Source organism: Oryctolagus cuniculus, chromosome 10 (assembly GCF_051225735.1).
Source record: "Oryctolagus cuniculus isolate XC-2025 breed Fujian yellow rabbit chromosome 10, ASM5122573v1, whole genome shotgun sequence".
Classification (NCBI taxonomy): Eukaryota; Metazoa; Chordata; class Mammalia; order Lagomorpha; family Leporidae; genus Oryctolagus; species Oryctolagus cuniculus.
The window spans coordinates 69450470-69478018 of NC_142876.1; the positions used below are offsets into that span (position 1 = coordinate 69450470).

At 55.2% G+C, this 27549-nt stretch overlaps 1 protein-coding gene across 11 annotated transcripts; it reads left to right on the forward strand.

Annotated features, from left to right (window-relative positions):
• Nucleotides 1-3188: 3188 nt before the first annotated feature.
• Nucleotides 3189-22084, forward strand: PRELID3A (PRELI domain containing 3A). Of its 11 annotated transcripts, XM_070050520.2 has the most exons (8): nt 3876-3938; nt 4728-4820; nt 9657-9825; nt 10510-10599; nt 14689-14759; nt 14870-14972; nt 16402-16623; nt 16907-18373. In XM_070050520.2, exons 3-7 carry the CDS (start codon nt 9688-9690, stop codon nt 16453-16455), a joined length of 456 nt encoding a protein of 151 aa, XP_069906621.2. In that variant the 5' UTR covers nt 3876-3938; nt 4728-4820; nt 9657-9687; the 3' UTR covers nt 16456-16623; nt 16907-18373. The 11 variants fall into 11 exon arrangements, with proteins under 11 accessions (XP_069906622.2, XP_089161496.1, XP_089161494.1 ...); XM_070050521.2 differs by lacking the exons at nt 3876-3938; nt 4728-4820 and adding an exon at nt 3189-3288; XM_089305368.1 differs by lacking the exons at nt 4728-4820; nt 16907-18373 and adding an exon at nt 19252-22084 and having other exon boundaries at nt 3795-3938.
• Nucleotides 22085-27549: the final 5465 nt, after the last annotated feature.

Genomic DNA, 27549 nt, shown 5'->3' on the forward strand with positions numbered 1-27549 from the left:
TGGAACTCTATCCAGGTCTCTCACATGTTAGCAGAAACCCAGGAACCCAATTATTCAAGCTATTGCCACTGCCTTCCAGGTTCTGCGTTAGTAGGAAGCTGGAATCAGGAGCTGGAGACAGGACTTGAACCCAGGCACTCCAGTATGGGAAGCCAGCATCTTAACAGTGAGGCTGAATACCCACCCCTGGTGCAGCTTATGTTTCTAACTGTTTTGTCTCTGAAACCTCAAGCTTTGAAATCGTCCAAAGTTCCGAGGTGGAATACGAAGCCCTTCATGCTACAGCTCCCGTCTCCCTCTCCAGCCTCATTCCCACCACTTACCCTGCACAGGCTGCCCTGGCCTACAGCGGCCCGGAAGCATTCCCTACCCCTGCTCCTGGGTCTCCGCATGTTCTCCTGTCTCTCCCTGAAAGATGCTTCCAGGACAGCCCAGAGGAGGGCACAGGGGCGGAGGGAACTGCCTGGCGAGCGTCTGGCACATCACTGTGCTGGTGTGCACAGGAAACACCATTGGCCGCATTGGCAGGGGGCCGGATGTGTTTGAGATAGCGGGGCTCCGTGAGCACACGCATTTCCTGGAGAGTGTACTGTACCTCACGTTTCTGCCCCCCACCCCCGACAAGAGATACCACGTGGGGGTCCGAGATGGGGCCCAAGTCTTCCTTTCTTGCTGCTGGTGCGGCACCTGCTCCCAGACCACGCCAGGAGGGACAGAGAGCGGAACAGTGAGGGATGAGGGCGGAAGGAGGACTTGGACAGAACACACAGATACCAGTGTGGGGTGCCGAGGTGTGACTGTCCCTCACCCATTCCTTGCCTGCCTACAACGTTCCTGACGCAACAAGGAGAAGGGCATAGCTCCTGATTTCCAAAGCTTTTTGGCCCAGTAAAATCAGCCAACAGAGAGCTTTTCTGCCTTCAGGCAAGCTGACGAGTGTCTATTATGGCCTATTAAAGAGCTCTTTAGATTTGAGCCATCGAACTGGCAGAACCAGATTTGGGAAGTTATCCCAAGAGTGCTGGTCTTGCTGGTCTCTAATCGCGGCTCTGCTACGGCCTCGCTGTGTGTTCTTGGACGAGTTACTTGCTCTTTGTGTGCCTTGGTCCCCCTGCCTATAGAAGGAGGCTCATAATAGGCTCATTCGCAGGATTGGTCTGAGTAGGAAAGGAGCCACTGCTCCGTGGGGTGTGCCTGGTCCAGAGTCAGACGCCTCTCAGGGCTTTTCATTGCCATCACCATCATTCTAGTGAGGCTGCGAGAACAAAGCCTCCAGGTTTGGGGGTCAGCATCCTTCTAGGAGGTGACCCCAGGGAAGTTTGCAGAGATGCTGGCACCCTCTGATGTTGCACTGTCTCCTCTTTAGAAAAGAAAGGGCTGGGCGTTATCACTGTGGCGCAGCATGTAATCCACTGCCTGTGATGCCAGCATCCCGTACGGGCACCGGTTTGTGTCCCGGCTGCACAACTTCTGATCCAGCTCCCTGTTAATGCGCCTGGGAAACCAGCAGAAGATGGCCCAAGTGCTTGGACCCCTGAACCCACGGGGGAGACCCAGAAGAAGCTCCTAGCTACTGGCTTTGACCTGGCCCAGCCCTGGCTGCTACGGCTATTTGGAGAGTGAACCAGCGAATGGAAGATCTCTCTGTCTCTGTCTCTCCTATGTGTAACTCTTTCAAATAAATAAAAAAATCTCAAAAAAAAAAAAAAAAAAAGGGAAAGAAACAAAGGGCTCGGGATGGTTCGATGGTTCTCTAGCTGGTCTGAGCTGGCTGCCTGGGGACAAGTGATCTACAAATACCAGTGGACACTGATGTTCCTGTACTGATCTCACTCCTCACAGCAGAAGGCCCCAGTGGCTATTAGCATCCTTGCTTGACAGCTGTGGAAACTGAGGTTGGGTCAAATTATTCCTCTGTCCAGAGCATAATAAACGGTAAGACCAGGCTCAGGAGTCAGATAGACTTTGAATTCCAGGTCAGCCAATCCCAAGCTCTGTGACCTGGGACCGGTTTGCTCCCTCTATGTTTTTACCCTAAATACAGGGCATAGCTCAGGGCTTGCACACAGGAGCTAGCCAGCAACTGGCCCAGGGATCACGGTGAGTCACCACAGCATGGTGGGCAGAGGGGCCTTAGCTGGCAGTCTTTGGGGGAAGCCTGGTTTGCTTGTTTATGAAACGGAAAAGAACAGACCTTGCTAGACAATGAATGATAAGGCGAAAGGCACAGGTGGTAAACAGCCCATGTGGGTAGGTGGTGGAGCCAGCATCCTACTGGGTCTGCTGGCCGACACCGCGTGCCCTTCCCACGCCGCTGACTCATTGCACAAATACGCACTGGACACCCACTGGGCACCAGGCACGGCTTCAGGTCCTGGGATCCAGCAGTGAGGTAAACAGGGCCCTGCCCAGTGCTGCTGGCACTCTGCTCAGCAGTTGTGTCTCACTTCCTTGCACTTTGTGGTGGTACATGGTAGATATAAATTTCAAAGGCAAAAACAACAACAACAACAACCACCCAAAAACAAAAAAAAAAATGAAATTCTCCCCTGGAGTAAAAATGAAAAGGATCCCTTTCCCTTCCTTCCCTGAGTTACTTAAAGAAACGTAACTGCAAGCTGCTGTTCTGACACGTATGCACTGTTGTTTTAAGATTGATTTCTGTATTTGAAAGGCAGAGTTACAGAGGGAGAAGGAGAGGCAGAGAGAGAGGTCTTCCACCTACTGATTCACCCTGCAAATGGCTGCAACAACCAGGGCTGGGCCAGGCCAAAGCCAGGAGCCAGGAGCTTCTTCCAGGTTTCCCACGTGGGTAGCAGGGGTCCAAGCACTTGGTCCAAAGCACTTGCTGCTTTCCCAGGTGCACTAGCAGGGAGCTGGATCAGAAGCAGAGCAGCCAGGACTCGAACTGGTGCCCACGTGGGATGCAGGCACTGCAGGCTGTGGCTTTTAACCCACTGAACCACAGAGCCGACCCCATAGGCGCTGTTTTTAAAGGCCAAGTAAGCCCCCTTTCTAGTTTATAAACCAGGAATATTTTTTTCCCTCCAGGCTTTGGGAGCCGCCTCTTGTAAATGCCATTACCAAGGAAGATGGCAGCCCCACCTCCCGAGGTCCCAGGGAGGGAAGGGACCCAGCACCAAGGTCCTGCCAGGCTGCAATTTGCAAACCCCTTCTGTTGCCAAGATTCGAGAAACGTCCCTTGTCAGCAAAGAAGAGACAGAGCACGCAGCCACAGCAGACCAGGTTTACTCAGAAGAGCGAAGTCCGGAAGGGGCTCAGTCCCAGGTGAACACACAGCAGAGAGGGGGCCGCTCCCTTAGCGGCTTCTACGGTGCAAAGGGGCGGGAAGGGGCTTGGGGGTCTGAGCTAAAGCTGGGCTGCGCGATGACAGGGTGAGCTGGGAGGGGTTTGTGCTGAAGCTGAGGCTGGACCCTGAGGGTGAGCTGCCGAGTGGCGTGCGCGGGGTGGCGGGGAGCCTGGGGGAGTGGAGAGAGCAACCTCCTCCTCCTTAGCCGACCGCCTGTGGTGCGCCCCGCATTCTGGTTACAGCTTAGCTACCCGCGCTCTGTTTCCTTTCTCTTTACCCCTGTGGGGAGGTCCTCCAGCAGGACTGGCATTTTTGGTTTTCACGATACTGCCCAAGCGGAAACCGCGCAGCCGGAAAGGCTCTGGGAGAAAGTGGACGAGCTGGGAACGAGCCCCCAGGCCCCATATTTACAGCCGCGCAAGTCACTGCGAACCTCACAGCGGCCGCCCGCATCCCTATTTTTAGCCTCCGCAGCCAGCGGATCACGTGGCCGGAGGGCGGTGCCTGCGCACGCCCCGCCCACTCCCCACCCCCCGCCCCCCGCTCCCGATGCCCGGTCCAGAGCGGCTCCGAGCGCGCGCCCTGCGGCCGCGACGATGAAGATCTGGAGCTCGGAGCACGTGTTCGGGTGAGGCCGGGCCGCGGGCCGCGGTGGGCTTTCTGCCGACACCGGCTTCTGTTCCTGAGCCCCGCTGGGTCTGCCCCGCAGAGGCCGCTCCCACCTCGGGACCCGCAGCCCTGAGGGATGGTAGTCTGCGGGCGGGGGACTCGCTGCTGCGGGGCGAGCGCACGGGGGAGGCGGAGCTGGCCGGTCCGGGCTGCCTGGGCCTACTGGCGGAGGAGGGCGGTGCGAGGGGTGGGGTCCGGGCAGGCGTCGTCCCCAACGGGGGCGGGCTGAGACCTGGGTGCACTGTGCTGCGTGCTGGGGCTAGGGGCTAGGGGGTCTCCTGAGCTGGTACGGGCCTGCGGATGTCATGCAGTGCCGGCGATCTGAGCCTTGGGGCTGTTTTCTGAAGGGTCCGCAGCCCGTGATGGCCCCGGAGGGAGCTGAGTGGGAAGAAGGCACCTAGGGGACCTTGGCCTTGAATTTCCTTGTAGGCCTCCAGGCCGTCCAGGCCATCCAGACCTAAGTGATGCCTCCTCTCAATCTGATCCATGGCGCTCCAAGATTACCCTTTAAGATTTTTCAGCATTTCATTTCCGGGAGGGAAAAAAAAAAACCAACTTCACAAAATGGAAGGATCCTTTGGCTTTTTAAATGTAAAATTAATATCAGCTGGTTTCAAAACCTCTGAATTTTTAAATTTATTTTTATTTGAGAGACACAGACCAAATCCAGGAGCCTGGATTTCCACCGGGGTCTCCCATGTGGGTGCAGGTGCCCAAGGACTTGGGTCATCTTCAGTTGCTTTCCCAGGCCATAGCAGAGAGCTGGATCAGAAGTGGAGCAGCCGGGACTCAAACCAGCGCCCAAATGGGATGCCGGCACTGCAGGTGGCAGCTTTACCTGGTACGCCACAGCACTGGCCCCATCAGTACATTTCTGAGAACTGTCCATAGTGAGATAGAGGTCTATGCAAATGTATACATAGATCACAATAGCTGGGTGACATTCCGTTGCATGAATGTGCCACAGTTTGCCCTTTCTCTTGTTGAAAGGACATCAGGGTTCCCCCTTCTTACAGAGCACGCTGCAGTGGCCAGCGTCGCGCGCGGGCGCAATGTGTGTGTGTGTGTGTGTGTATGGGTCAAAGGCCCAGGGACGCCAGCAGATCTCAAGCTGTTCAGCCCCAATACCTCTTTGCATTCTTGTAAGATGTTGGACACCCCAGACAGTTTTGGTTTATGTAGATGACACCTATCATTATTTACCATAGTAGACAAGTTATTTATTCATGAACATTAAAAATAATGAGCCTATTATTTTAACACACTATTTTTAGGTTTTAAAAAACTCTCTTTCCCCCAAAGTAGCACTTGGCTTGTGATGTCTGGCTTGCTAGAAGACAGCTTAGTTTTCACACCTCTGTCTGCATTCAGTGCTTTGTAATACAGGTTTATGGTTTCGGTTGAAGGCTGTGTAGGCTCCAGCCCCACACAGCCACGTTGTTGGCAGAGGTGTGTTTTAATAGTCTCTTCTGTGGGTGCTCTTGCTACTATGACAAAAGGAGTGGTGACCTTTTTATTTATTTATTTATTTGAAAAGCAGAGTTACGGGGAGCTGGAGGGGGGAGTTCTTTCACTCCCCAAATGGCCACAATTTCTGGAGCTGGGCCAGGAGCCAGGAGCTTCTTCCTGGTCTCCCACATGGGTGCTGGGGCCCAAGCGCTTGGGCCATCTTCTGCTGCTTCCCCTGGTGCATTAGCTGGGAGCTGGATCCAAAGTGGAGCAGCTGGGACCCAAACCCGCACACATATGGGATGTCAGCATTGCAGGCAGCGGCCCAACCCACTGTGCCCCAACTCCGGCCCTGAGTGGTAACTTTTTTTTTGGACAGGCAGAGTGGACAGTGAGAGAGAGAGACAGAGAGAAAGGTCTTCCTTTGCCATTGGTTCACCCTCCAATGGCCGCCGCAGCCGGCGCGCTGTGGCCGGCTCATCGCGCTGATCCGAAGCCAGGAGCCAGGTGCTTCTCCTGGTCTCCCATGCGGGTGCAGGGCCCAAGTACTTGGGCCATCCTCCACTGCACTCCCGGGCCACAGCAGAGAGCTGCACTGGAAGAAGAGTAACCGGGACAGAATCCGGCCCCCCGACCGGGACTAGAACCCGGTGTGCTGGTGCCGCAGGCGGAGGATTAGCCTATTGAGCCGCGGTGCCGGCCCAGTTACTTCTTAAATTGGTTGTAACATAAACTCTGAGACCCTAATGAGTATTGAGCTGTCACTTCAATGAATACTCGTTGGCCTGTGTTGTGCTCTGAGCGAGTTTGCCAGGTCTGCTTTCGCGACATCCTGCACTGGTCATTTGGAATCCATGTGTTCACCGAGTTTGCAGTCTGGGGCAGTCTTCAGGGTCCTGGTAGTGGATCCAAGTTTTCTAAAATCCCAATATTCTAGAATCGAAGGCCCAGATTCAATCTTTGGCAGCAAATACCGTGAGTTGTCCTTGAAGTATCACTGGTTAATTTTTCTGGAAAATGCTGCCGTAGAAGTGCTCTGTTTCTGCATTGTTCTTCCAGGCGGGGGCCTGGTGGGTGGCAAGCACAGTGCCCTGGGGCGGCCAAGAACTTGCTTCCAGCAGAAGCCTGTTGCCTCTCACACAGTATCAAAGAGGAGAGTCCTCAGGGTCAAGTGCAACTAAAACTGACAATTTTACCTTTTCATCCTGTAGACTCAGGAGAGGAACCCGTGGCCAAGCTGTGATTTGGAGCCTGCCTCGATTGCCCCGGGGGCGCTGGTGTAAATGTCAATGCCCTGGGAAGGCCAGTAGCCTCAGGCTAGGAACTGCTGAGCCCTTTATCTTGTCTGTGTCTGCCTACATCTTCAAGCCAAAAATCTCTTTATTATGTACCTTTTAGAAATATGGGGCCAGTGCCGTGGTACAGTGGGTTAAAGCCCCAGGCAGGCTGCTCCTCTTCTGATCCAGCTCTCTGGTATGGCCTGGGAAAGTAGTGGAAGATGGCAGAAGTTCTTGAGCCCCTGCATCCGCGTGGGAGACTAGGAAGAAGCTCCTGGCTCCTGGCTTCAGATGCGCCCAGCTCTGGAATGGAAGAGGCTCTGCCTCTCTTTGTAACTCTTTCAAATAAATAAAATAAATCTTTAAACAAAATTTAGTAATATGCAAGAGCGGTCGGACTAGGATTTTGTTTTTAAAGACATTATTTGTGTGAGAGTAGAGTTACAGAGAGAGGGAGAGACACAGAGAAAGATCTGCCATCCACTGGTTCACTCCCCAAAAGGCCGCAATGGCTGAAGCTGGGCTAATCCAAAGCCAGGAGCCAGGAGCTTCTTCCGGGTCTTCCATGTGGGTGCAGGGGCCCAAGGACTTGGGCCATCTTCTACTGCTTTCTAAGACCATAGCAGAGAACTGGATCAGAAGAGGAGCAGCCGGAACTCGAAATGGTACCCATGTGGGATGCTGGCGCCGCAGGTGGAGGCTTAGCCCACTCCACCACAGCACCGGCCCCTGGACTAGGATATTGAGTGGCTGCTGCCATGGCCCAGGTTATCCTCCAGCAGCCTGTCTGGGCTCAGCCGTGGCCGTACCCACTTCCCTTCCCCTAATGCTAGACATAGACTCCTCCTGTGCCATCTTCCTGACAGCTGCAGGTGCGTAAGGAAGCCTGCAGGGGCGGGAGCAGACATCCACGCTGGGTGGCGGTACAGGCTTCTCTTCTGCCTGCTGGGGACAAGTTCAGACTCCGGTGGTCCTGGCGCAATGCGAGGGACTGATCCTGGGTAGACCTTTCTCTGCCCCTTCTTTGAATTCCTGAATCTGTCTGAAGTACTCACAGGTGTGGGGGTGTGTCCATTCTCATCCTTCTAGGTAAACAGAAGTGCTGGTGACCATTTAGTGTCCACCCACGGGGCACGCCTTCCTGTTTCCCACACCTTTTCCACCGCCTGATGCAGCCAGGCTTGTTGGGATTTGCCACTTGAGTGGGTGTCAGGCTGTTTTCTGCAACCATGGTGTGTGCCACAGCCTTAGGCTCTTGCGTGTAAAAGATGGCACAGTGCTGTGTGCCCTTTCCCTCCATTCGTCTTCGATGTCAGTGTGAATGTGTGTGGTCATCCTGCACTTGTCAGTGGAATTACAATGTGCATATTGTAAGCACTTTGTATTGAGCTTCAGTCATCAGCTGGAAAGATCCAAGACTTTTTTTTATGTGTGTGTGTGTGTGTGTGTGCATATATAAAAGAAACAGATAGGGGCTGGCATTGTGGTGCAGCAGGTTAAGCTGTCTCTCATGATGCCAGCATCCCATATCAGTGCTGGGTTGAGTTCTGGCTGTTTTGCTTCTGATCCAGCTTCCTGCTAGTGTGCCTGGGAAGGCAGCGGATGATGGCTCAAGTGCTTGGGCCCCTGCCACCCATGTGGGAAGCCAGGATGGAGTTCCTGGCTCCTGGCTTCAAACTGGCCTAGTCCTGGGTGTTGCAGCTAGTTGGGAAGTAAACTAGCAGGTGGAAGCTCTCTCTTTGTCTCTCCCCTTCTCTCTGATGCTCAGTCTTCCAAATAAATATTTAAAAAATCCAGATAAGCCCAGTGCAGATACTGCTCAACACTTACACAGTTTTAAGCTTAATTTTAGAAGGCATAGCCTATTGTGCCTTAAGTACTGGTTTTTGTGGGAAGAAGCCCAGGGAACTTAACCTGGAAGTCCCCCAGCAGGATCCTTTCTGCTGTTCGTGTATCTCTAGATTCCCCTCCCTTCCTTCCTTAGATCTGGGATCGACTATGCCCTCTGGGTGTTCCTCCCTTAGCTCAGAGAAGACAAGACTGGACTCTTCTCTGTGCTACATGGTGATCAGGACCGGCCACATCCCTGTGGGTTCACCCCTTGTTGTTAAAGCAGCAGACACAGTGACTCAGCAGCCTGATTCCACAGTGTGGAAAACTGAGCCTAAGCTTTTCTGGTTGAGGAGAGGGAAGTTTAGACCCTCACAATGTAGAGGCTGCCAGATGTCTTAGAATAAGTGAGGAGACCCGCTTACCACTGGCCACTGCTGCTGCCAACTTCTTCACCTAGGACAAGAGTTTTATGATGATAAGGTAAATTACTGGTCACTTGGTTCTATTAAAAATGACATCAGGGGAGCGGGCATTTGGCCTAGGGGTTAAGACACCCATGTCCCACATCAGAGAACCTGGGTTTGGTTCAGGGTTCCAGCTGCTGAGTCCAGCTTGCTGTAATGAGCACCCTGTGATGGCTCAAGCACTTGGGTCCTTGCCACCCATCGGCGAAACCCAGATCGAGTTCCCGGCTCCTGGCTCCTGGCTGTGGCCTGCCCCAGTGTAACCTATGGCAGGCATTTGGGGAATAAACTAACAGATGGGAGATCTCTTTCTGTCTGCCTTTCAAATAAATAATACTAATAAATTTTGAAAAAAACACTGTCAAAAAAAAAGCACATCAGAACCAAGTGATTGGGCTCCAGCCACCCACGTAGAACTGGATTGGATTCCCACCGTGAGAGAGTCTGCTTGCTTGTAGACTGTGGGGCCAGGGGAGGGGGGGGGCGCTGGCTGGCAGCACCCTGGCCTGTGGAAGAGAATATCTCTTTCTGGGCCCACAGGGGCAACAGGCGGCGCTGCGGGTGGGTCTGGCAAAGGGCGCCGGGCAGACTGCTGTGTTCAGGGTTCTGTGGTGCAAGCATTGCCCTTGCTTTCCACTGCGTTCTCCCCCGCAGCCACCCATGGGACACCGTGATCAAGGCTGCCATGCGGAAGTACCCGAACCCGATGAACCCGTGCGTGGTGGGCGTGGACGTGCTGGAGCGCGGTGTGGACGGCCGGGGGCGGCTGCACAGCCTGCGCCTGCTCAGCACCGAGTGGGGACTGCCCAGCCTCGTGCGAGCGGTGAGCCTGCAGGAGCCCGGCGGTGTCCAGGCCGGTCGCTCTCCGAGGTGCTGGGGGTTGGGGCTTCCACACAGAAATGAGGGTGGGGCGCCACATTCAGCCCCTAGCAGCTTTGTGCCTCAGTGCCACCAGGGAGCCCTGAGAGTGTAAATGTGAGGACAACCCTGCCCCGCCCACACACTCCCCGACTTCCCCTCCGTGTGGAGCCCGGGTCCTTGCACGGGTGTCAGGCCCGGGGTCTCTCTGGACCCCTCTTCTTGACCCTTCCCGGTTCCTGGACCTTGGCACGCAGTCTCCTGCATCAGGGCCTGGTCCTCCTGGCCTGACCTCCCCCACAGTCCCTTCCTGGGGGTGGTTCTCTGCCCAGCACCACCCTGTGTAGGGGCGTCCCCGGCCCCTGTCTCACATACATGCCCCGGCTCCCCAGCCCTCACCTGATTGTTCACCGAATGGTTTTGGGTAAAGCTTGCATCGCCGTCTTGCACCAGCTGGGGCTGAGCTCCTTCATTTGTTCCAAGCATAGCACCTGAGGACGGGTCTTGTCTCTTCCGTCCAGTGTGGCAGCCCCGGCCCCATCACTGATGAATACCCAAGTGAGCGGTTACCACAAATGGAGTGGTGCTGTTTGATGGTGTGAAATGGAATGTTGCCCTGTCACTCTGCCAGTTTCGCTTTGTTTTGTAGATTTTGGGAACCAGTAGGACTTTGACATACATCAAAGAGCATTCTGTTGTGGATCCAGCGGAAAAGAAAATGGAACTTTGTTCCACCAATGTAAGCAATGGCCTAAGATGAGAAAGGCGCTTAGTGTTTCTTGGTGATGGTGCGTAATGCCTTCACTTGATTTGATTTCCAGCCTGCCTCTGATCTAAGTGATTACTTGTTTTTTAAATAGAAAAATGACTTTATTTAGCAGTATTGTATTTATCTTTTTATTCAAGTGTAAAAACATAGAGAAAAATGTACATAACGATAGATTGTTAGAAAGTGCACACACGGGGGCTGGCACTGTGGCGTAGTGGGTAAAGCCACCTGCAGTGCTGGCATCCCATATCAGCGCTGGTTCTAGTCCTTGCTGCTCTCCTTCCGATCCAGCTCTCTGCTATGGCCTGGGAAAGCAGTAGAAGATGGCCCAAGTCCTTAGGCCCCTGCACCTGTGTGGGAAACCTGGAAGAAGCTCCTGGCTTCTGGCTTTGGATTAGCCCAGCTCCTGCTGTTGCAGCCATTTGGGGACTAAACCAGTAGATGGAAGACCTCTCTCTGTGTCTCTCTGTAACTCTGCCTTTCAAATAAATAAATCTTTAAAAAAGAAAAGAAAAAAAGAAAGTACACACACTGTGGAACCAGCAGGCAGGTCCAGCCACAGAATGTGGCCAGCTCCCCCAAGGGGCACTGATCCCCCCCCACACCCCACCCCGTAGCCACTGTACTGATTCCCAGCAGCAGAGATGACTTGAACAATCATTTAAAATTTATTTATTTACTTATTTGTGTTTACTTGAAAGAGAAAGAGATCTTTCATCTGTTGGTTCACTCCCCAAATGCCCCCAACAACCAGGGCTGGGCCAGGCTGAAACCAGGAGCCTGGAACTCATTCTAGGTTTTTCACTTGGGTGGCAAGGGTCTAGATACTTACACCATAGCCTGCGGACTCCCAGGCTGTACACTGGCAGGAAGCTGGAACCGGCTGTGGAGCTGGGATTCTGATATGGTATCTGATACAGGAATTCTGAGCAGCGCCCTTACTGCTGTGTCAAATGCCTATCCCTTGAGCATTTTTTTTTTTTTTTTGACAGGCAGAGTGGACAGTGAGAGAGAGAGAAAGGGAGAAAGGTCTTCCTTTGCCGTTGGTTCACCCTCCAATGGCCGCCGCGGCTGGCGCGCTGCGGCCGGCGCACCGCGCTGATCCGATGGCAGGAGCCAGGAGCCAGGTGCTTCTCCTGGTCTCCCATGGGGTGCAGGGCCCAAGCACTTGGGCCATCCTCCACTGCACTCCCTGGCCACAGCAGAGAGCTGGCCTGGAAGAGGGGCAACCGGGACAGAATCCGGCACCCCGACCGGGACTAGAACCTGGTGTGCCGGCGCCGCTAGGCGGAGGATTAGCCTAGTGAGCAGCGGCGCCGGCCGAGCATTTTTTTTTTTTTTTTTTTTAAGATTTATTTACTTACTTGAGAGGCAGAGTTACAGTGAGAGGGAGAGACAGAGAGAAAAGTCTTCCATCCACTGGTTCATTCCCCAAATGGCTGCAATAGTTGGGGCTGGGCCAGACCAAAGCTAGGACCCAGGAGATTCATCTGAGTCTCTGACATGGGGGCAGGGGTCTGAGCACTTGGGCCAGCCTCTGCTGCCTTCCCAGACGCATTAGCAGGGAGCTGGATTGGAAGTGGAGCAGCCAGGGCTCAAACTGGTGCCCATATGGGATGCTGGCCCCTCAGGTGGGGTTTACCTGCTACACCACAGCGCTGGCCCTGGGCAGTCATTTTTAAAGCCACTTTCCCCCCTTCACTTCTCTTAATTAAAGAACGTATATTGGCCTTTTGTGGATCCAAAGAGCATGTTGGGAACCACGCGAGGGCTAGGAAAATGGTTCATTTCCTAAAATATTCTTTATTTTAAATAGACATAGGAATGAGCAAATGTGGGTGAAATCCTAACAGTGCCTGTGCAGGGCTTTTCCCTCTTTCACGAGTCCCCCTCATCTGGCCACCTGCTTTGTCCCCAGCACCATGGCACTGGTTCGAGTCATTGTTCATGTGTTGGTTCCAGCAGCAGTGTCAGGCCTACCATGAGCCAGAAGCCAGGCGTTGTCCTAGTGCTAGGAAAGTCAGCAACTGGAAGGTGTCTGGCCTCGCTGTTAGGGTCCCATGGGCGGACAGAGTTAGACCACGCAGACGGTGAGGAGAGGCATCCCGAAGCTGCCACTCGGAACCTCACGGGGAGCTAACAGGGAGGCTGGGCTTGCAGATGCCAGGATTTTCAGAGAGACTAGCAGTGGCCCCTTGAACCTGAGGGTGCGTGGGCCACTCAGAGGGCCGCAAGCCTCGTGGTCTCTCAGAGACCAAGAAGAAGGTGGAGTGTGTGGCGGCGGCAGGGGTGTGTGTGTGTGTGTGTGTGTGTGGAGGCTGGAGGGGGCAGGGACAGAATCACAGAGGGCAGAGGAACTGACCCCTGTGTGTGCAGTGGCAGCCATTGCATGTTGGTTACAGGAAGAAGGTGACATAACTGGATTGTGTGTTGGGACTGCCCTCCTGGCGGCCTTGTGGAGAGAGGCTGGAGGTGTCGGGACCTCAGCTGGAAGGGTCAGTAGGGCGGTGGTATTGCGGCAGTGCAGGTGACAGGAAGCAGGAGGTGGCCTGGGGGTGTGGACAGCTAGTGACTGCGGAGGGACACCTGGGGAGCAAGGGAGCAGGAGGGGCCGCAGTGTGACTCCGCTCCCTGATGTGGGCACCAGGCTGAGTGGGGGGCTGTCCTGGATTGGAGAAGAGAGTGGTAGGATTTGATGTCGTGAGTGTGAAGGCCCTGCAGGATGACTGTGCATAGCAGGTAGCAGAGTCTAGGTCTGCAGCTGAGGGTGGGAGGGACCTGGGCCTGGGGTGGCAGCAGTGCTCCCAGTAGCCCCAGGGACACTCCCTCCTCCCAGCAGCTTTAGTGGGACCAGTGTCTAAGACAGAAATGGAGCTCTTGCCCGTGAGGGTGTCTTTGATCCTTGAAGAGGCTTTGAGGACCAGTGGCTCAGCCCCTAGCCAGAGCTTCCAGGCTGTCGGTGCTGTGGGTATACGCCCTGCCCAGTGCAATGCGCCCCCTGCCCTGCCCTGTCCTGGACCCTCGTCCCAGCAATCCTGCTGCTGAAGTTACAAGGAGGCAGTTTGGGTCAAAGTGGAGAGCCGGGACTCGAACTGGTGCTCCTATTGGATGTGTTTCTGGCAGCATGCCAGAACAGATGTTGTTTCTGTACCTGCTATGCCACAGCTCTTGCCCATGATTCAGCTCCCTGCTAATGCACCTGGGGAGGCAGTCAAAGATGGCCCAAGATTTTGGGCCTTGTACCCATGTGGGAGACCAGAATGGTGTTCCAGGCTTCTGGCTTCAGCCTGGCTCAGCCATGGTCATTGCAGCTATTTGGGGAGTGAACCAGCAGATGAAAGAGCTCTTTCAGTCTCTCCTCTTTCTTTCAGATAAATAAAGTCTTTAAAAAATAAAATAAAAACATCCTGTTCTCCAGTCACACTCGCCACTTCTCAGGTGTGGATGAGCTGCGTGTGTGTGTGTGTGTGTGTGTGTGTGCGTGTGTGTGCGTATGTGTGTGTGTGCACTGCATCTGGCTGCACAGGAGCAGGGCGTTGCCAGCACAGAAACTCTAGCTTGGGTGGTGCGGTCCTAGAGCTCCAGCTTGTAAATTGGCTTTAACAGACGATAAAATGCACAGGAGACATTAGACTGTTCACAGGAAGCCATGCTGCGGGGGACCAGACCCCCTGCAGTCTTTGTGAACTCCGTCTATCTGTCCAGTCCTCAGGATGATGCTCCAACACCAGGCTCTGGCACCGGTGGGGCTTGGAAAGCTTTCTGCCCCTTTATGTGGATCCTGGGGACTGTTTTGTCCTTTACCTTGAAAGTTGCTGTGACAGCTGGATCCCTGCTTAGGGGTGGGCATGGGGAATGATAAGAGGGCAGGTGACTGTCCGCTAAGCTCTGGTTTCCCTAGAACTGAATATGGTGGCACCTCCTGTGCCTAAAGGTGTCTTCTGTGCTGACCCCAATAAGTGCTCATTTGGGGGTGGACAACTAGGGGCGGTGGGTTGGGAAGAGACTCAAGTGCAATAGAACCTAAAGCCATTGTTTCTTTCCCTTTTTTTTTTTAAGATCACACTCACAAATTTGGTGTCAGTTAATGAGAGGTTGGTGTATACACCCCACCCAGAGAACCCTGACATGTGAGCCATCTCCTCCTGGGCTTGCTGCATTGAACAACAAGGGGGAGGGCAGGGCGGGGCCGCCCCTCTCCCAGGCCTGGTCAGCCCCTTCACTTCTTGTACTTCCGCAGGACCGTGCTCACACAAGAAGCCATTATCACCGTGAAGGGCATTAGCCTTGGCAGCTACCTGGAAAGTTTAATGGCCAACATGATATCGTCCAATGCAAAGAAGGTGAGTGCCTTGGTCCTAGCTGCCCTGTGTGTGATTCGGATGGAAGGAGTCAGATGAAGTGGCAGTTAGCTCTCCTGAGTCTTCCTGAGCGCTGGGACTGTCAGCCTGGAGCTGAGCTTTTAATGCCACATCCGAGCTCATAACGCTACAGTTAGTGTGAAAAGGCCCTGGCTAGGGAAGCCAAGGGAGCTTGAGGGTTACTACTGCCCTTCTCAGCAAAAGCATGAGGTGGGCCTGGAGCAAAAACCTGGCCAAGAGCCCAAGGAGCAGAGAGGCTCAGGAACCAAGCCAAGTAGACCACAGCTTTGGAGAGAGAAGAGGCATTCTCTGCCTGGGCTCTCAGGAGCTTGGTGTTCCACAGGCATCAAGTGGTTTAGCAGAGCTCCCCACTGGCATGAGTTGACGGGGAGAGGAGGAAGGATGGATGGCAGGAAGCTGGCCATGGGCTGGCTCCATGGGTGCCGGGTCACTGGTGCGGAGGCAGACACTGACAGTCTGGGTTGCTGTCCCCTCTACAGAGTTGATGGCAGAGGCCTGAGTGTTTGGCAGACACGAGCCTCTCACTCCGGTAGGTGCTGCTCGCCCGGGCAGGGCCTCAGCTCGGTGCTTCCTGCACCTCCCGCTGCATGACCTCCCCTTAGCCTCTGCCCCTCCTGCTCTCCTTTCTTTGGTCAAGAGTGGAGCTTTGTTTCCAGGACGGCGGCTGAAGCCTGAGGCTGCCCTTCCTTCCCTCCTTGCCTCTGTGCTAAGTGGCCACCTGCTGGCACCTGGTGACGACTCGTGCCCGGCTGGTCACCGGGTGAAGAGCCAGTCTAACCAAGTATGCGGGAAAACCCAGATCTGAGAAACTTGGGCAGCAATGAGCTTGGCCCAGGTGTGGCCACAGAGGCCACACACAGCAGCCCTCGCAGGGGAGGCAGAATCCTGACCGTCTTGAAGGTTGCGGGGCTTGGCTTAGGGCCCTTGGTGTCTGCTGCGCAAGATTCTTTTGGAGGACGTGAGTACTTGGTGAGGCCAGAGCCTCCGCAGCTGACTTATGAGAAGAAATCAGAGTAAAGGATGAGGCTCTCTTTGCTTATCCCAGGCTTAAGAGCGCAGCCCTGCCTGCCGCCCGCAGAGGACAGGAGCCATCCAGTAGCTGGAGTCCCTGTTTGACGTCACCTCTCTTGCTGTGGTTGGAGCAGGAGATGGGATGGAGGTGCAGGTGGAGGTGTCGGGCCTGGTGCTTGCCTGCGGCCCGGACTTCGGGAGTTAGGATGGGGACCTCTGTGCTCTGCTGAGGGGCCGGGTTGGTTTGCTAAGGCAATGGGGCCCCTGCGGCAGCTGGAGGAGCAGCCTGCCCCTGGGACCAGCTGCTCATCCGGGGCCCTGTGCGGTGCTTCCCGGCTGCGGTGTCCCCCCACGTCGCCGTCTTTCTGTGTTGTTGCAGGGGTGGGCCGCTATTGAGTGGATAATTGAAAACTCTGAGAGCGCTGTGAGCTAACGGCGGCCGCACCGGGCTCGTGGGATAAGCGGCGGTAACTACGGCGCGGTTGAGCGGGGCAGGACGTTGGCAAGATCGCCGCTGCGGGCGTGGGCTGTGGGCTGGGCGGACGTGGAAGCCACGCGGCTGCATGCTGGCCTCCAGCCTGGGCTCCTTGGTGTCTGCCAGGTGAGACAAGCCCCTGGGCGCATCCTCTTAGTCCTTCCCCGGTCCATGGCAGGGTTCGTTTTCTGCGGAAGCTGGAGCTGTGCCCTAGCATCAGAGGAAGGCGGCCCAGTGGCTCCCGCCGGCCCTTCCGAGGCCTTGGGTGCCAGAACGTTCCTCCTAACTGGTGCACAGCCAGAAGCTTCCGTCGGGAGGCCCAGAGAGTGTTCTAGACTGATCTGATGGGCGGGGTGCGGCGGTTTCATTTTGAGCAAATTCGCACGTGTGCCCCTCTCTTCACCCGCAGCAAGCCAGAGCTCAGCCACGTGGCCAGCGCTGGCCGCATCCTCTTAGTAGCCAAAGCCATTCCTGGCGTTTACTGGAGCTTCCCGACCACTCCTTGGTTTCCTCGGGCCCCAGCGGCCGGACGGTCAGCAGGGAATCAACGCGATTGGGCAGCCTCACCTCGGGGGTCTTCCTGCTTCAGGAGGAAACGCCTTTCGGTGCCCGCTCCGTGTCAGGGCTCCTCGCCCTCCTGCCTGGGAGCTCCGCGTCCCTGTTGGGCGCTATGCAGGGCTGCCCTGGGCCCCGCGTCCCACCGACTGTCTGCCCCCGCGCGCATGCACTCACTCGACCCGAGTCAGCAAATGCACTGGGCGGCGGATGGCGCCCACCTCATGGGACGGAAGGAAAGCAAGCCTAATGCAGCGAGTGTGGCTGTGGAGAGGGGTCTGTCTGCTGGCGTCGCCTGTCCTGTGGTCATGTCCTCCCCCCCGGGGGTCCTGCAGGGCGACCTCCCAGGTCGTGGGCGCCACCCTAGGACCGGCGAAGGCTCCGCCGTCAGGAGGACAAGGCCGCACAGCCCCCCCGCCCGCCGATCCTGTGCGGGGACCCCGACCCTGCACCGCTGCCTGGACGGATTGCTCTCCAACCTTTGCCTGCTCTGCCCCGCCTCTTTTCTGCCAACTCTTGGGATCTTGCTAAAGGACATCTCTGCCCCCTCAGCTGACGCCATGTGACCCGTTCCCCCCGCTTGTGCTGCCACAGTCCGTACTTTGCAACGCAGTGGCTTCCTGCCTTCCTCTGTGCCCCTCACAGTCCCCTTGCTCAGACTCTGTTGAGACTGAGGTACCCACGGGAGTGAGCCCTGAGTGGGGAGCCAGCTGCCTGCCCCCCTGTCGGGGGCCTTGTGGCCCGCCGCCTTCTCCCGGCATCCCTGTAAATCTCTTTCTATTGGTTCCGTTTCTGACAAGACTCCTCCGCCCCTTGGGGAGCAGGGAGGGGCCCCAGGGCCTGCTTGCCCTTTCTGCCAGCTGGGGAGGACCCCCGCCTGCCTGTCCCCTGCCTCGCTTGGGGCAGGCTGGGCCTAGGGGCCCGCGACTGCCTTCCCTATGGCACCCAGCAGCCTCTGCATTCCAGCGGCACCTGCTGGCTTGCAGTTGCTGAGGCCTCTTAAGTTCCTGAAATTTCTATTCCCTGTTTGTCTCGTGGCAGTTTTGGGGCATTTTTGAGCGACAAAGGCAAAAAAAGTCTTTTTTCCATGATTTTAAAATAAAAAATGTTTAAAACAGCATTAATTTAAAGAAAAATACAAAACAATACATATTTATGGTAAAAAAAAAAAAAGTGCAGGTGTCTGCTGAGGAGTGAGGGCCCCTCTCCTCAGCCGACTGCTCTGTTTTGCAAAGCCTTCAGGAATGCCCTATGCGTGGGAAAGTGTCGCTGTGGTTTTTTCTCTTCCTTCCATTATTAAATTCAGATGGGATTGTACTGTGTATTCCGTTTCATGTCTTTTTCCCTGCTGTTGCACCACTCTGTCTCCAAGAGCCCCTCTGGAGGAGCAGCCACATAGCACCCGAGAGTCAGTGGCCGAGGGCACCCACGGCTCCTCCCTCGCTCACAGGGTGTTGGGGTCTGCCGGGCCTCCAGGAGGCAGTGGGCCCATTGGGGATTCCCTGGGCCACCAGCCATCCCCTAGACGCCATCTCTAGTGGCCAGCCACCTCTTACACTGCTTGTGTCGAGGGAGCTGGGACTTCATGGAGGTAGTGTAAAAGTTGTCATGGGGCTGGTACTCGGCCTGGCCCACCTTGCAGTGCCTGGGTTGATTCCTGGCTCCCGCTCCTGACTCCAGCTTCCTGCTAACACAGACCTTGGGAGGCAGGTGACGGCTCAAGTAACTGGGTCTCTACCATCCTGAGGAAGACCTGGATGGAGTTTCCAGCTCCTGGCTTTGGCCTGGCCCAGCCTTGGCCTTTGCAGGGGTCTGGGGAGTGAATCAGCGGATGGGAAATCTTTCTGTCTCTCTGTTTATGAAATTATGAGACGACTCACACAGCTGGTTCTGTTCTACAGGGAGACATGGACATGTGTGATGTCTGAAGCAGGGACAGTGTAGAAAGGGTGGCCCGACTTTCATCCTCCCCAGTGCTGAGGGCTTACACACAGCCCTTGGGTATTTTGCGGGCAGATGGAGTTTTAGGGCTTCTGGGCATCTCTCAACAGTGCTGTCCCTCTCGTATTCACTGGGCGCCCTGGCACCGGCAGCCTCACATCTTGGGGTGCCCCGGGGGCAGATGTTCTAGAACACAAGCCCGAGGGGTGCAGGTCAGGTCTCCTTCCAGGTCACCACAGCAGCACTGTTCTCTCGCAGGGTCGGGAGGCCTTGGAGTGGGTGATCGGCCGCCTCAACGCGGACCTGGACGACGTGGAGGACCTGTCGGTGCAGAGCGCCTGAGACTGCAGCCACCCAGCAGGGCCCGAGCGGAGCTGACCGCACCTGCGCCTGTATTGTGAGGGTGCTTGCGGCCGCAGGCTGGGTCTGCCTGAAGACCCACGGGGGCAGGAGGAAGGCAGGAAGGCGGTGATGCACTACTTCGTCCTGGCTCTCACCGATTTAGCTTCCGTGGTGGGAAGATTTCTTTTCTTTGTTATTTTTTAACTGAGTAGGAAGTTATTTTAATTTGCCCTGAGTCTGGAATACCCAAATGAAGGCAAGGGGGCACTCCTCCGGGGCCCAAATGAAGGCAAGGGGGCACTCCTCCCAAGGGGGCACTCCTCCGGAGCCCTGCCCCGGGGGCGGGGGCGAGGCTGCCTCACCTCCCTGGCTGTTTTTGAAGGGAGGCTGTTGGAGATTTATCCCCTGGGGTCCTGGGCCGGGCTTGCCCCAACCCCCACCAGCAGAGCCCACCTCCCCCCAGCACACCTGCCATTGCGGGCCTATAGGGCACCTTGGGCCCTTGCTGGGGCCAGGGGCCTCGAGCTGCAGGTGTGCCCCATTTTTTCTTGTTTTCCAATTTCATTATCTTCCATGGATCCCACAGCTTGGGTTTAATTCAGGAGCTAGATTTTTTTTTATTATATGTGCACAACAAATAATGCAAAATATCCCCATTTCCTTTTTGTTTTGGAACACAAAATGGGATGTAGTCTCTCCTTACTTGTGTCTTCACTGAAGGAGGCGTGGGGGAGTGCGTGGATGCTGTGCTGTCCACCGAGGTGCCTTGAGCATCCGCCGATTTGCTGTCTTCAGCATGTGGGGCCGCCTGGAACCGGTCCCACGTGGATGCTGAGAGACGCCCAGGAGAGCAGCCGAGAACAAGCTCAGAACTCAGCCTGGCCTTCATTTCGGTCCCTTGAGTTTGGCAGAAGCGGGAGCTGAGCACACCAGCTACTGTGTCAACCCCTCCCACAAGCCGGAAACTGCCGGATGACGTTCAAGAGGAACCTGGCCTGCTTTATAAAAAGTTTTATTTAATTGAGAAGCAGAGAGACAGTTCCCATCTGCTGGTTCCCTCCCCAGAGGCCCGCAGCAGTGGGGGCTGGGTCACCGCTGCTGTCTCCAGAGGTCAGAATCGTGAGGAAGCTGGACCAAGAGCTGGAACTGGGACTCACAGCCAGGCACTCTGGTGGAGGACCTGAATGTCCTGGCTGGCACCTTAACCACAAGGCCACCGGCCACCCTGAGTTCTCTCTTATATAGGCTGGGTTTTGGGAGCCTGTCGGACCTTCCTGGAGTCTGTGCCCTGGGGCTTTGACCTTGGTGGGGTGGCCTCTGTGGGGGCAGTGCCAGGAGCGCTTTGAGATCAGCCTGCCTTTCCTGGAGGAAGAGGGGTGGAACTGCCCACCCCCTCTTGCCATTTGGCATTAGAAGCAAACATTAGAGCAGCTTTGGATTTGAGCCAGTGGCTCTTTGACTTCTAAGGAATGGAGATCCTTGCCTGTGGCCTTTCTACCCCCACTTTTGGGAAGGGGCGGTGTCTCTGCTGTGAGCCCCGCCCCCGGAGTCATCCTGTGCAAATCTCTGTTATGGCTAAGCCTTGGCGCACGCCCACTGTGGTAAGAGGAGGTTTTCGCAGGCCCTGGCTTAACTTCAGTCTCCAAAGGGAGGCGGCTAAGGAATCATTGCTGGCGGCGAGGTGGTTGTCTGGGGTGCATGAGCAAGCCTGGGCAGGTCCCGTGACTGTCACGCTTTGGGTTCCACATCTGTGAAATGCGGATGCTAACCCTGCCCGGGGCTGAGCAAACCACACAGCAGGTACAGCACCCTGGTGCTGGCAGCGTGGGCACCCAGCTCCTGGTGCGGTGATTACTGGTGGAGGCCAGCTGCTCAGGCTGCCTGGTGGCTGGGGGGAGATCACCAGGTGATTGTTAAGCGAGGGTATTTTTAAAAGCTTTAGTCCTAGGAAGAGTTAACTGCAGTAAAACTGTATCCCGTGACTGGTGAGCAGTCGGTCCTGGTGTGGTCCGGCCTGCTGGGGCTCTGTGACCCGGGGCGGGGCTGGGCGCCCACAGCCTGCACCTGTTTCTGTTCAGCCCATGCCAAGGTGGTCTGTGTGTTTTTACTGGGTTGTAAATGCCCCCCTTTGGAAGGACATGTGACCGAGAGTGATGGGGTCCCACAGCCTGCCGTATTTACAATAGGTCCTTTCCAGAAAGCTTGTCGACCCCTTGCTTGGGGATCCCTCTTCATTTCTGGGTGCGCTTAAACCCAGCAGGACCCGTTCCCCCACATCCGACTGCTCTCCTTTCCCCATTTCTAGTTAATGCTGCCTCTGTTCCCCACATCACGGCGAAACTGCACTCCTGATTCCTCTGGCAACACAACATTCCCTTCAGGTCCCAAGCCAGCTCTAGCTCTGACTGCCCTGCTCTGCTCTGGGGCTTATGGCCTGGGGTAGCCACTTTCACCATGGCCCTGGGGAGCTGTGCCTGTGACCTTGCTGTGGGCCGTGTCCTGCCTGCTGAGGGCTGGCCCGTGATCGTGGAATCTGAGCGTGCTGGAGATGGTGGCGTGTGACTCCAGTGGCCGGGTCAGAAGGGACACTGCGGGTTAGGCGGGGCTGGTTCTCGCTCTCCTCACTGTCTCACAAGGACGCTCAGAAAGCCTTCAGGGAGGCCCTTTGCGGCCAGCAGCCACATGATGGCGCCACCTCGGGGGCACCACAGAACCTTGTGAGATAATAAACGTTTCTTATTTCAAGCCACAGTTGTGCAGTGATTTGTAATTCAGCAATAGTAACTAGTACGTCACCTTTTTTTAAAAAAAAGATTATTTGAAAGGCAGAGTTACGCTGTGAGATAAACAAAGGGAGAAAGCAGAGAAAGAGAGAGAGGGAGAGGGAGAGGGAGAGGGAGAGAGAATCTTCCACCCACTGGTCCATTCATCAAATGGCTGCAGTTGCTGGGGCCGGGCCAGAGTGAAGCCAGGAACCAGGAGTCTGGAGCTCCATCCAGGTCTCCCACATTGGGTGGCAGGGACTCAAGTACTTGGGCCATCTTCCACTGCTTTCCCAGGTGCATTAGCAGGGAGCTGGATCGGAAGTGGAACAGCCTGGACTCAAACTGGTGCTCACATGGGCTGCAAGCACTGCAGGGGGTGGCTTCACCCACTGCGCTGTAGCTCACGTTCTATCTGGTGTCCCTTTCCTGCTGTTCCACCTGCTGTCAGGTTACGCCAGAGCGCTGCGGTCGTAGCGTTCCTTGAGGACACAGCTTCGTGGGGTTTTGCATTCCTTTTTGAAGTAAGCCCTAACCAAGTTGAGGTGCTGGCAGAGATGACTGACGCAGGGAGTCATCAGATGGAGCTTGCAGAAACCCGGGCCCCGCCCTCCCCTGCAGCCCCCTTAAATCCATTTCAGCGGCGCTGTCCTGCACTGACAGCTCCTCACAGTCCCAGGGCTTCTGCTCACTTCCTAGAGATCTAGATTGCCTTACACTGTGTTTTAAGCTAATTGCATGTGCATTTGACCACTTATACTTAAAGCTCTACAAGAGCCAAGGTCTACTTGGCATGCATGGTTGTGAGTGTTTACTGAGTGCTTTAGTGGGTTGGGGACTGAATTCTGAATCATAGCAGTTAGTAGTGGTTGGGAATGGGCGCACTCAGGGTCCACACTGGCTGGTGGCACATGCCACACTTAGCAGTGCCGAGTTCTTTGTCAGTACCACAGGGCATCAGGGCTGAGGGTTAAGGAGCTGCCAGGCTGAGGGTGACTAGCTGCGTCTGATCTGCTCAACCACTGGTAGCTGTCGGCTACTCGAAATCAGCCAGAATGTGTAAAGTTAGATATTAACAGTAACATACTCCGCACAGAATATCTAATATCAGCCGGCGCCGCGGCTCACTAGGCTAATCCTCCGCCTAGCGGCGCCGGCACACCGGGTTCTAGTCCCGGTCGGGGCGCCGGATTCTGTCCCGGTTGCCCCTCTTCCAGGCCAGCCCTCTGCTGTGGCCAGGGAGTGCAGTGGAGGATGGCCCAGGTGCTTGGGCCCTGCACCCCATGGGAGACCAGGAAAAGCACCTGGCTCCTGGCTCCTGCCATCGGATCAGCGCGGTGCGCCGGCCGCGGCGGCCATTGGAGGGTGAACCAACGGCAAAGGAAGACCTTTCTCTCTGTCTCTCTCTCTCTCACTGTCCACTCTGCCTGTCAAAAAAATTAAAAAAATAAAAAAAAAAGAATATCTAATATCACAAAGGTTGTTTTCATAGTTTTCTTTATTGGTCAAATGCTCTTTTTTTTAAATTTATTTATTTGAAAGGCAGTTACAGAGAGGCAGAAACAGAGAGAGAGAGAGCGAGAGAGAGAGATGTCTCCATCCGCTGGTTTACTCCCCAGATGGCAGCAAAGACTGGAGCTGTGCTGATCTGAAGCCAGGAGCCAGGAGCTTCTTCTGGGTCTCCCACGTGGGTGCAGGGGCCCAAGGATTTGGACCATCTTCTACTGCTTACCCAGGCGCATTAGCAGGGAGCTGGATCGGAAGTGGAGTAGCTGGGTCTCGAACCAGTGCCCATATGGGATGCCGGCGCTGCAGGCCCAGCTTTACCTGCTACACCACGGTGCCAGCCCCCAAAGGGTCTTAATATGACAAGTGTGAAATATAAAAACAATTTTTTAAAGATACAGAGAGAAAGAGAGCCTTCCATCTGCTGGTTCACGCCCCAAATGCCTGCAGTGGCTGGGGCTGGCACAGGCTAAAGCCAGGAGCTCCATCTGGGTTGCCTATGTGGATGGCAGGGCCTTGGCCACTTGAGCCTCAGTGCTACCTCACAGGGTCTGCATTAGCAGGAAGCTGGAATGGAGAGCAGAACCAGGACTTGAACCCAGGCACTCCAATATGGGATGCAGGCATCCCAACTAGATCGAATGCCTACCTTGATTTTTGAAATAATATTTATCTTGGCATAACTGGCATAAAGCATTTGCCAAACTATGATTACTAGTAAGTTAACTACCGCGGCCAGCGTTGTGGCATAGTGGGTAAAGCTGCTGCCTGTAATGCTGGCATCCCATATGGGCACTGGTTCAGGTCCTGGCTGCTGCACTTCCAATCCAGCTCTCTGCTATGGCCTGGGAAAGCAGTGGAAGATGGCCCAGGTCCTTGGGTCCCTGCACCCACGTGGGGGACCTGGAGGAGGCTCCTGGCTCCTGCCTTCAGATTGGCATAGCTCCGGCCAATTGGGGAGTGGACCAGTGGATGGAAGACCTCTCTCTCTCTCTGCCTCTCCTCCTTTCTCTGTGTAACTCTTTCAAGTAAACAAAATAAATCATTAAAAAAAAAAGTTAACTACCCTACTGTGAAAGAGGCAGGTAGTTAAAAATTAATGAGTGAGAACTCAGTAGTGATAAAGACTCCCTTCGTGTTTATAGAGCAGTTTCTATGACAGATCTTCAGGGTCTCCGTCCATCCGCGCATACGTTTGTTAATGGAGGAGGCTGAGCTTGTGCAGGGTCCCTGCAGCCAGGCCCTGTGGAGCTGGGAGGGAGCCAGAGAGGAACGCATGATTGGGGTGGGAGCCCCGGGCTGGCGGGCCGGGTCCTGCCAGCAGCAGGTGCTGCCACTCAAGCTCTCTACAGGCATTCACTGTTTCAGGGCGGCAGGAAGTTGGCGTAGATGTAACCTCCTGACTTGAAGGGAAGTTGCAGGGCCGGATGCTGCACGTGTCTGCTCAGAGCACCCGAGGCTAGTGTCTGGAAGCCATCTTGATGGTTCCATGTTTGTATTTCTCACTCATTTCTGTATTGAAACTACTCATTCATTTGTTCACCCATGCCACATTTATCGAGCACATGTCACATGCCAGGTGTGTTTTCCTTTCAGAAACAGGGGCTATGGTAGAGAAGACGTGATAAAGATCCTTCTCTTCATGGGACAGAATAGTAGGCTGTTAGTGGCCAAGTGCAATGGAAAAGACTGCTGGAGTGGCGGGGAGGCGCAAGTGTAGGAGTGCAGATGAGGGTTCAGAGGCCACTTAAGGAAGCGTCGTGGACGGGATGGTGGTGTTTATAGGCACGTGGGCAGCACCAGCGAGTAGACAGGGGGAGGTAGTAAGTTACACGCGGGCAGACTGCTCAACCACTCGACTTTGTCAAAGACGGAACTTTGCAGAGAATAAGTGTGCCTCATCCTGGGCCCGTTTACACGCAGGTGGCTGTCACACGGCCAGAGTGGGGAGACTCCTGCTGCTGGCTCTGGGTGGACGGGGTGTCGCCTGGGATCGCATTCAGCTCTGAAGGAACTGCAGAGGCCAAGTCTGTGAGCAGAGCCGTCAGGCAGTGGTGAGGGCTGAGGCGGCCAGCTTCCCCGCTGGGGCCCCCCCCGCCCCCCCCAACAACACACACGGCAGTGCACTTGCATCCATGCTGACTGCCCTCGGCCATGCTGGGTAGCAACAGTTGCCTTCACTCTTGCTCAATGAGCATCCTGATGTACGCTGCAGAATGAGAACGGCCTGTCACAGGTAGTCGCCTGCGCAGTCCCTCGCTTCTCTCGGCATCTGACAGGGCACAGACATTACAGGTTGGGAACAAAGTGCCAGGTGCCTGCTCTTGCCAAGGCCAGCAGAGGCCTCTCCTCCAAGAGGAGCTGAGATGAACCGCCAGTGACTGGGCCGAGGCAACGCGAAACGGCTGTGCAAACGCAGTCCACTCCTCTTCCTGGAGGTTTTCCGTTTTGAATTTTGAAAGATTGACTCAGCTTCTTGATAGCAATTAATAAAACAGAATTTGCTTTGCATTTCAAATAAATGTGGCATGTCGCACTTTTTGTTGTTTCCATGCAATATTCATAACTAGGTTTGTCATCAACAGAGGTACGGCCATCAGTCATTTCACACTCCACGCGAGGAAAATGGTGGCTTGGTTTCCACAAAGATTCTTCTCCAGGGTGACGTGTGGCTCAGGTTTCAGTGTATTCTCTGGTGGGTGCCTGTGGTGTCCTCTCTTGAGTGCTCTCTTCTGGGTAGGAGTAACCTAAAAACCACCCAGCCTGACACCCTCACTTTAACCCTGAAGCAACAAACCTGGCACTGTTGAGGCACTGTAGGGTGCAGAGTTGCAGGACAACTGTGAGACCTCTTCCCATACTGGAAAACCAGGCATTGCTGAAAAGAACCCACTTCGCAGGTCACAGCCTAGGTTTTTGGCTTTTGTTTTCACTTATCAGGTCAGAAGTCCCTGGGCTCTAAAGAAGTTTCTGCTGAACACAGTTCTAGAACAGAGGGGTCTGGTGTCACCACGCTGTGCCCGCAGGAGTGCGTGAGGCCGAGGCGGGGGAGTCCCACTGCTCCGGCTGGGCGCTTAGTCCAAGTGTAGATTCTGCACACTTGGCGTCCCACCATGACTGGGAGTTTGTGGCAGGATGCCCTAGGGGCTTATTGCCCTTGGTGGGTAGACAAGCTGACTTCTTAGGCCTCTTCCCCTTTGGGGAGTTACTCTGCTGCCCACCCATTTGGGCTTCATGCTGCAGATGCTGCACAGTTCGAGTCCCCTGGCAGCCCCTGGGCCTCCCTCCCTGCTCCTCCACTGGCTTCCCACAGTGTCCTCTGTGCTGCTCAACACCTACGTGTGCAAAGTGGTGCAGCACAGCCCTCTGCATCTTTGCATTTGTACTTTCTGGAAAACAGCACCTGTGCCCATGGGAAGGAGCCTGGGGGTGGAGGCCGGCCAGGGTAAGTGACAGCTGCAGCTGGAAAGGGAACAGCACGGCACAGCAGAAAGTGAGAGCAGAAGACATCTAGTGAGCGCCTGCTCAAGGCTGTCTCCAGCCACACCTGGGAAGAGCGCCCCTCAGACTCACTACAGCTGCTGGGAGAGCGCTCAGGGCACGTGACCCAGAGGGCCAGAGTGTGTCAAACACCCAGATGCTGCCTGTGCTTCCCAGCCCCAGGGAGGTAGAGGGCTTCTCGATGCCCCTCTGGAGAGCTCCATCCTGTCAGTTCAGAACCCTTTGACTTCCAGTTTCCACAACATGGGTTCCAATTTGGCCAGAGCTGCAGAATGTCCTTGTGGTAAAACATCTATTCCAAGTAACTGGATAACTTCATGTATAGTTTAAATAGGGAGACTAGTGGTACAGGCTGTGTCTTCTAGGAACTGCATCTGAATACTTTCTTATTGTAGACAGAGTTTTATTATTAATTTTTAAAGCATATTTGAAAGGTAGAGTTAAA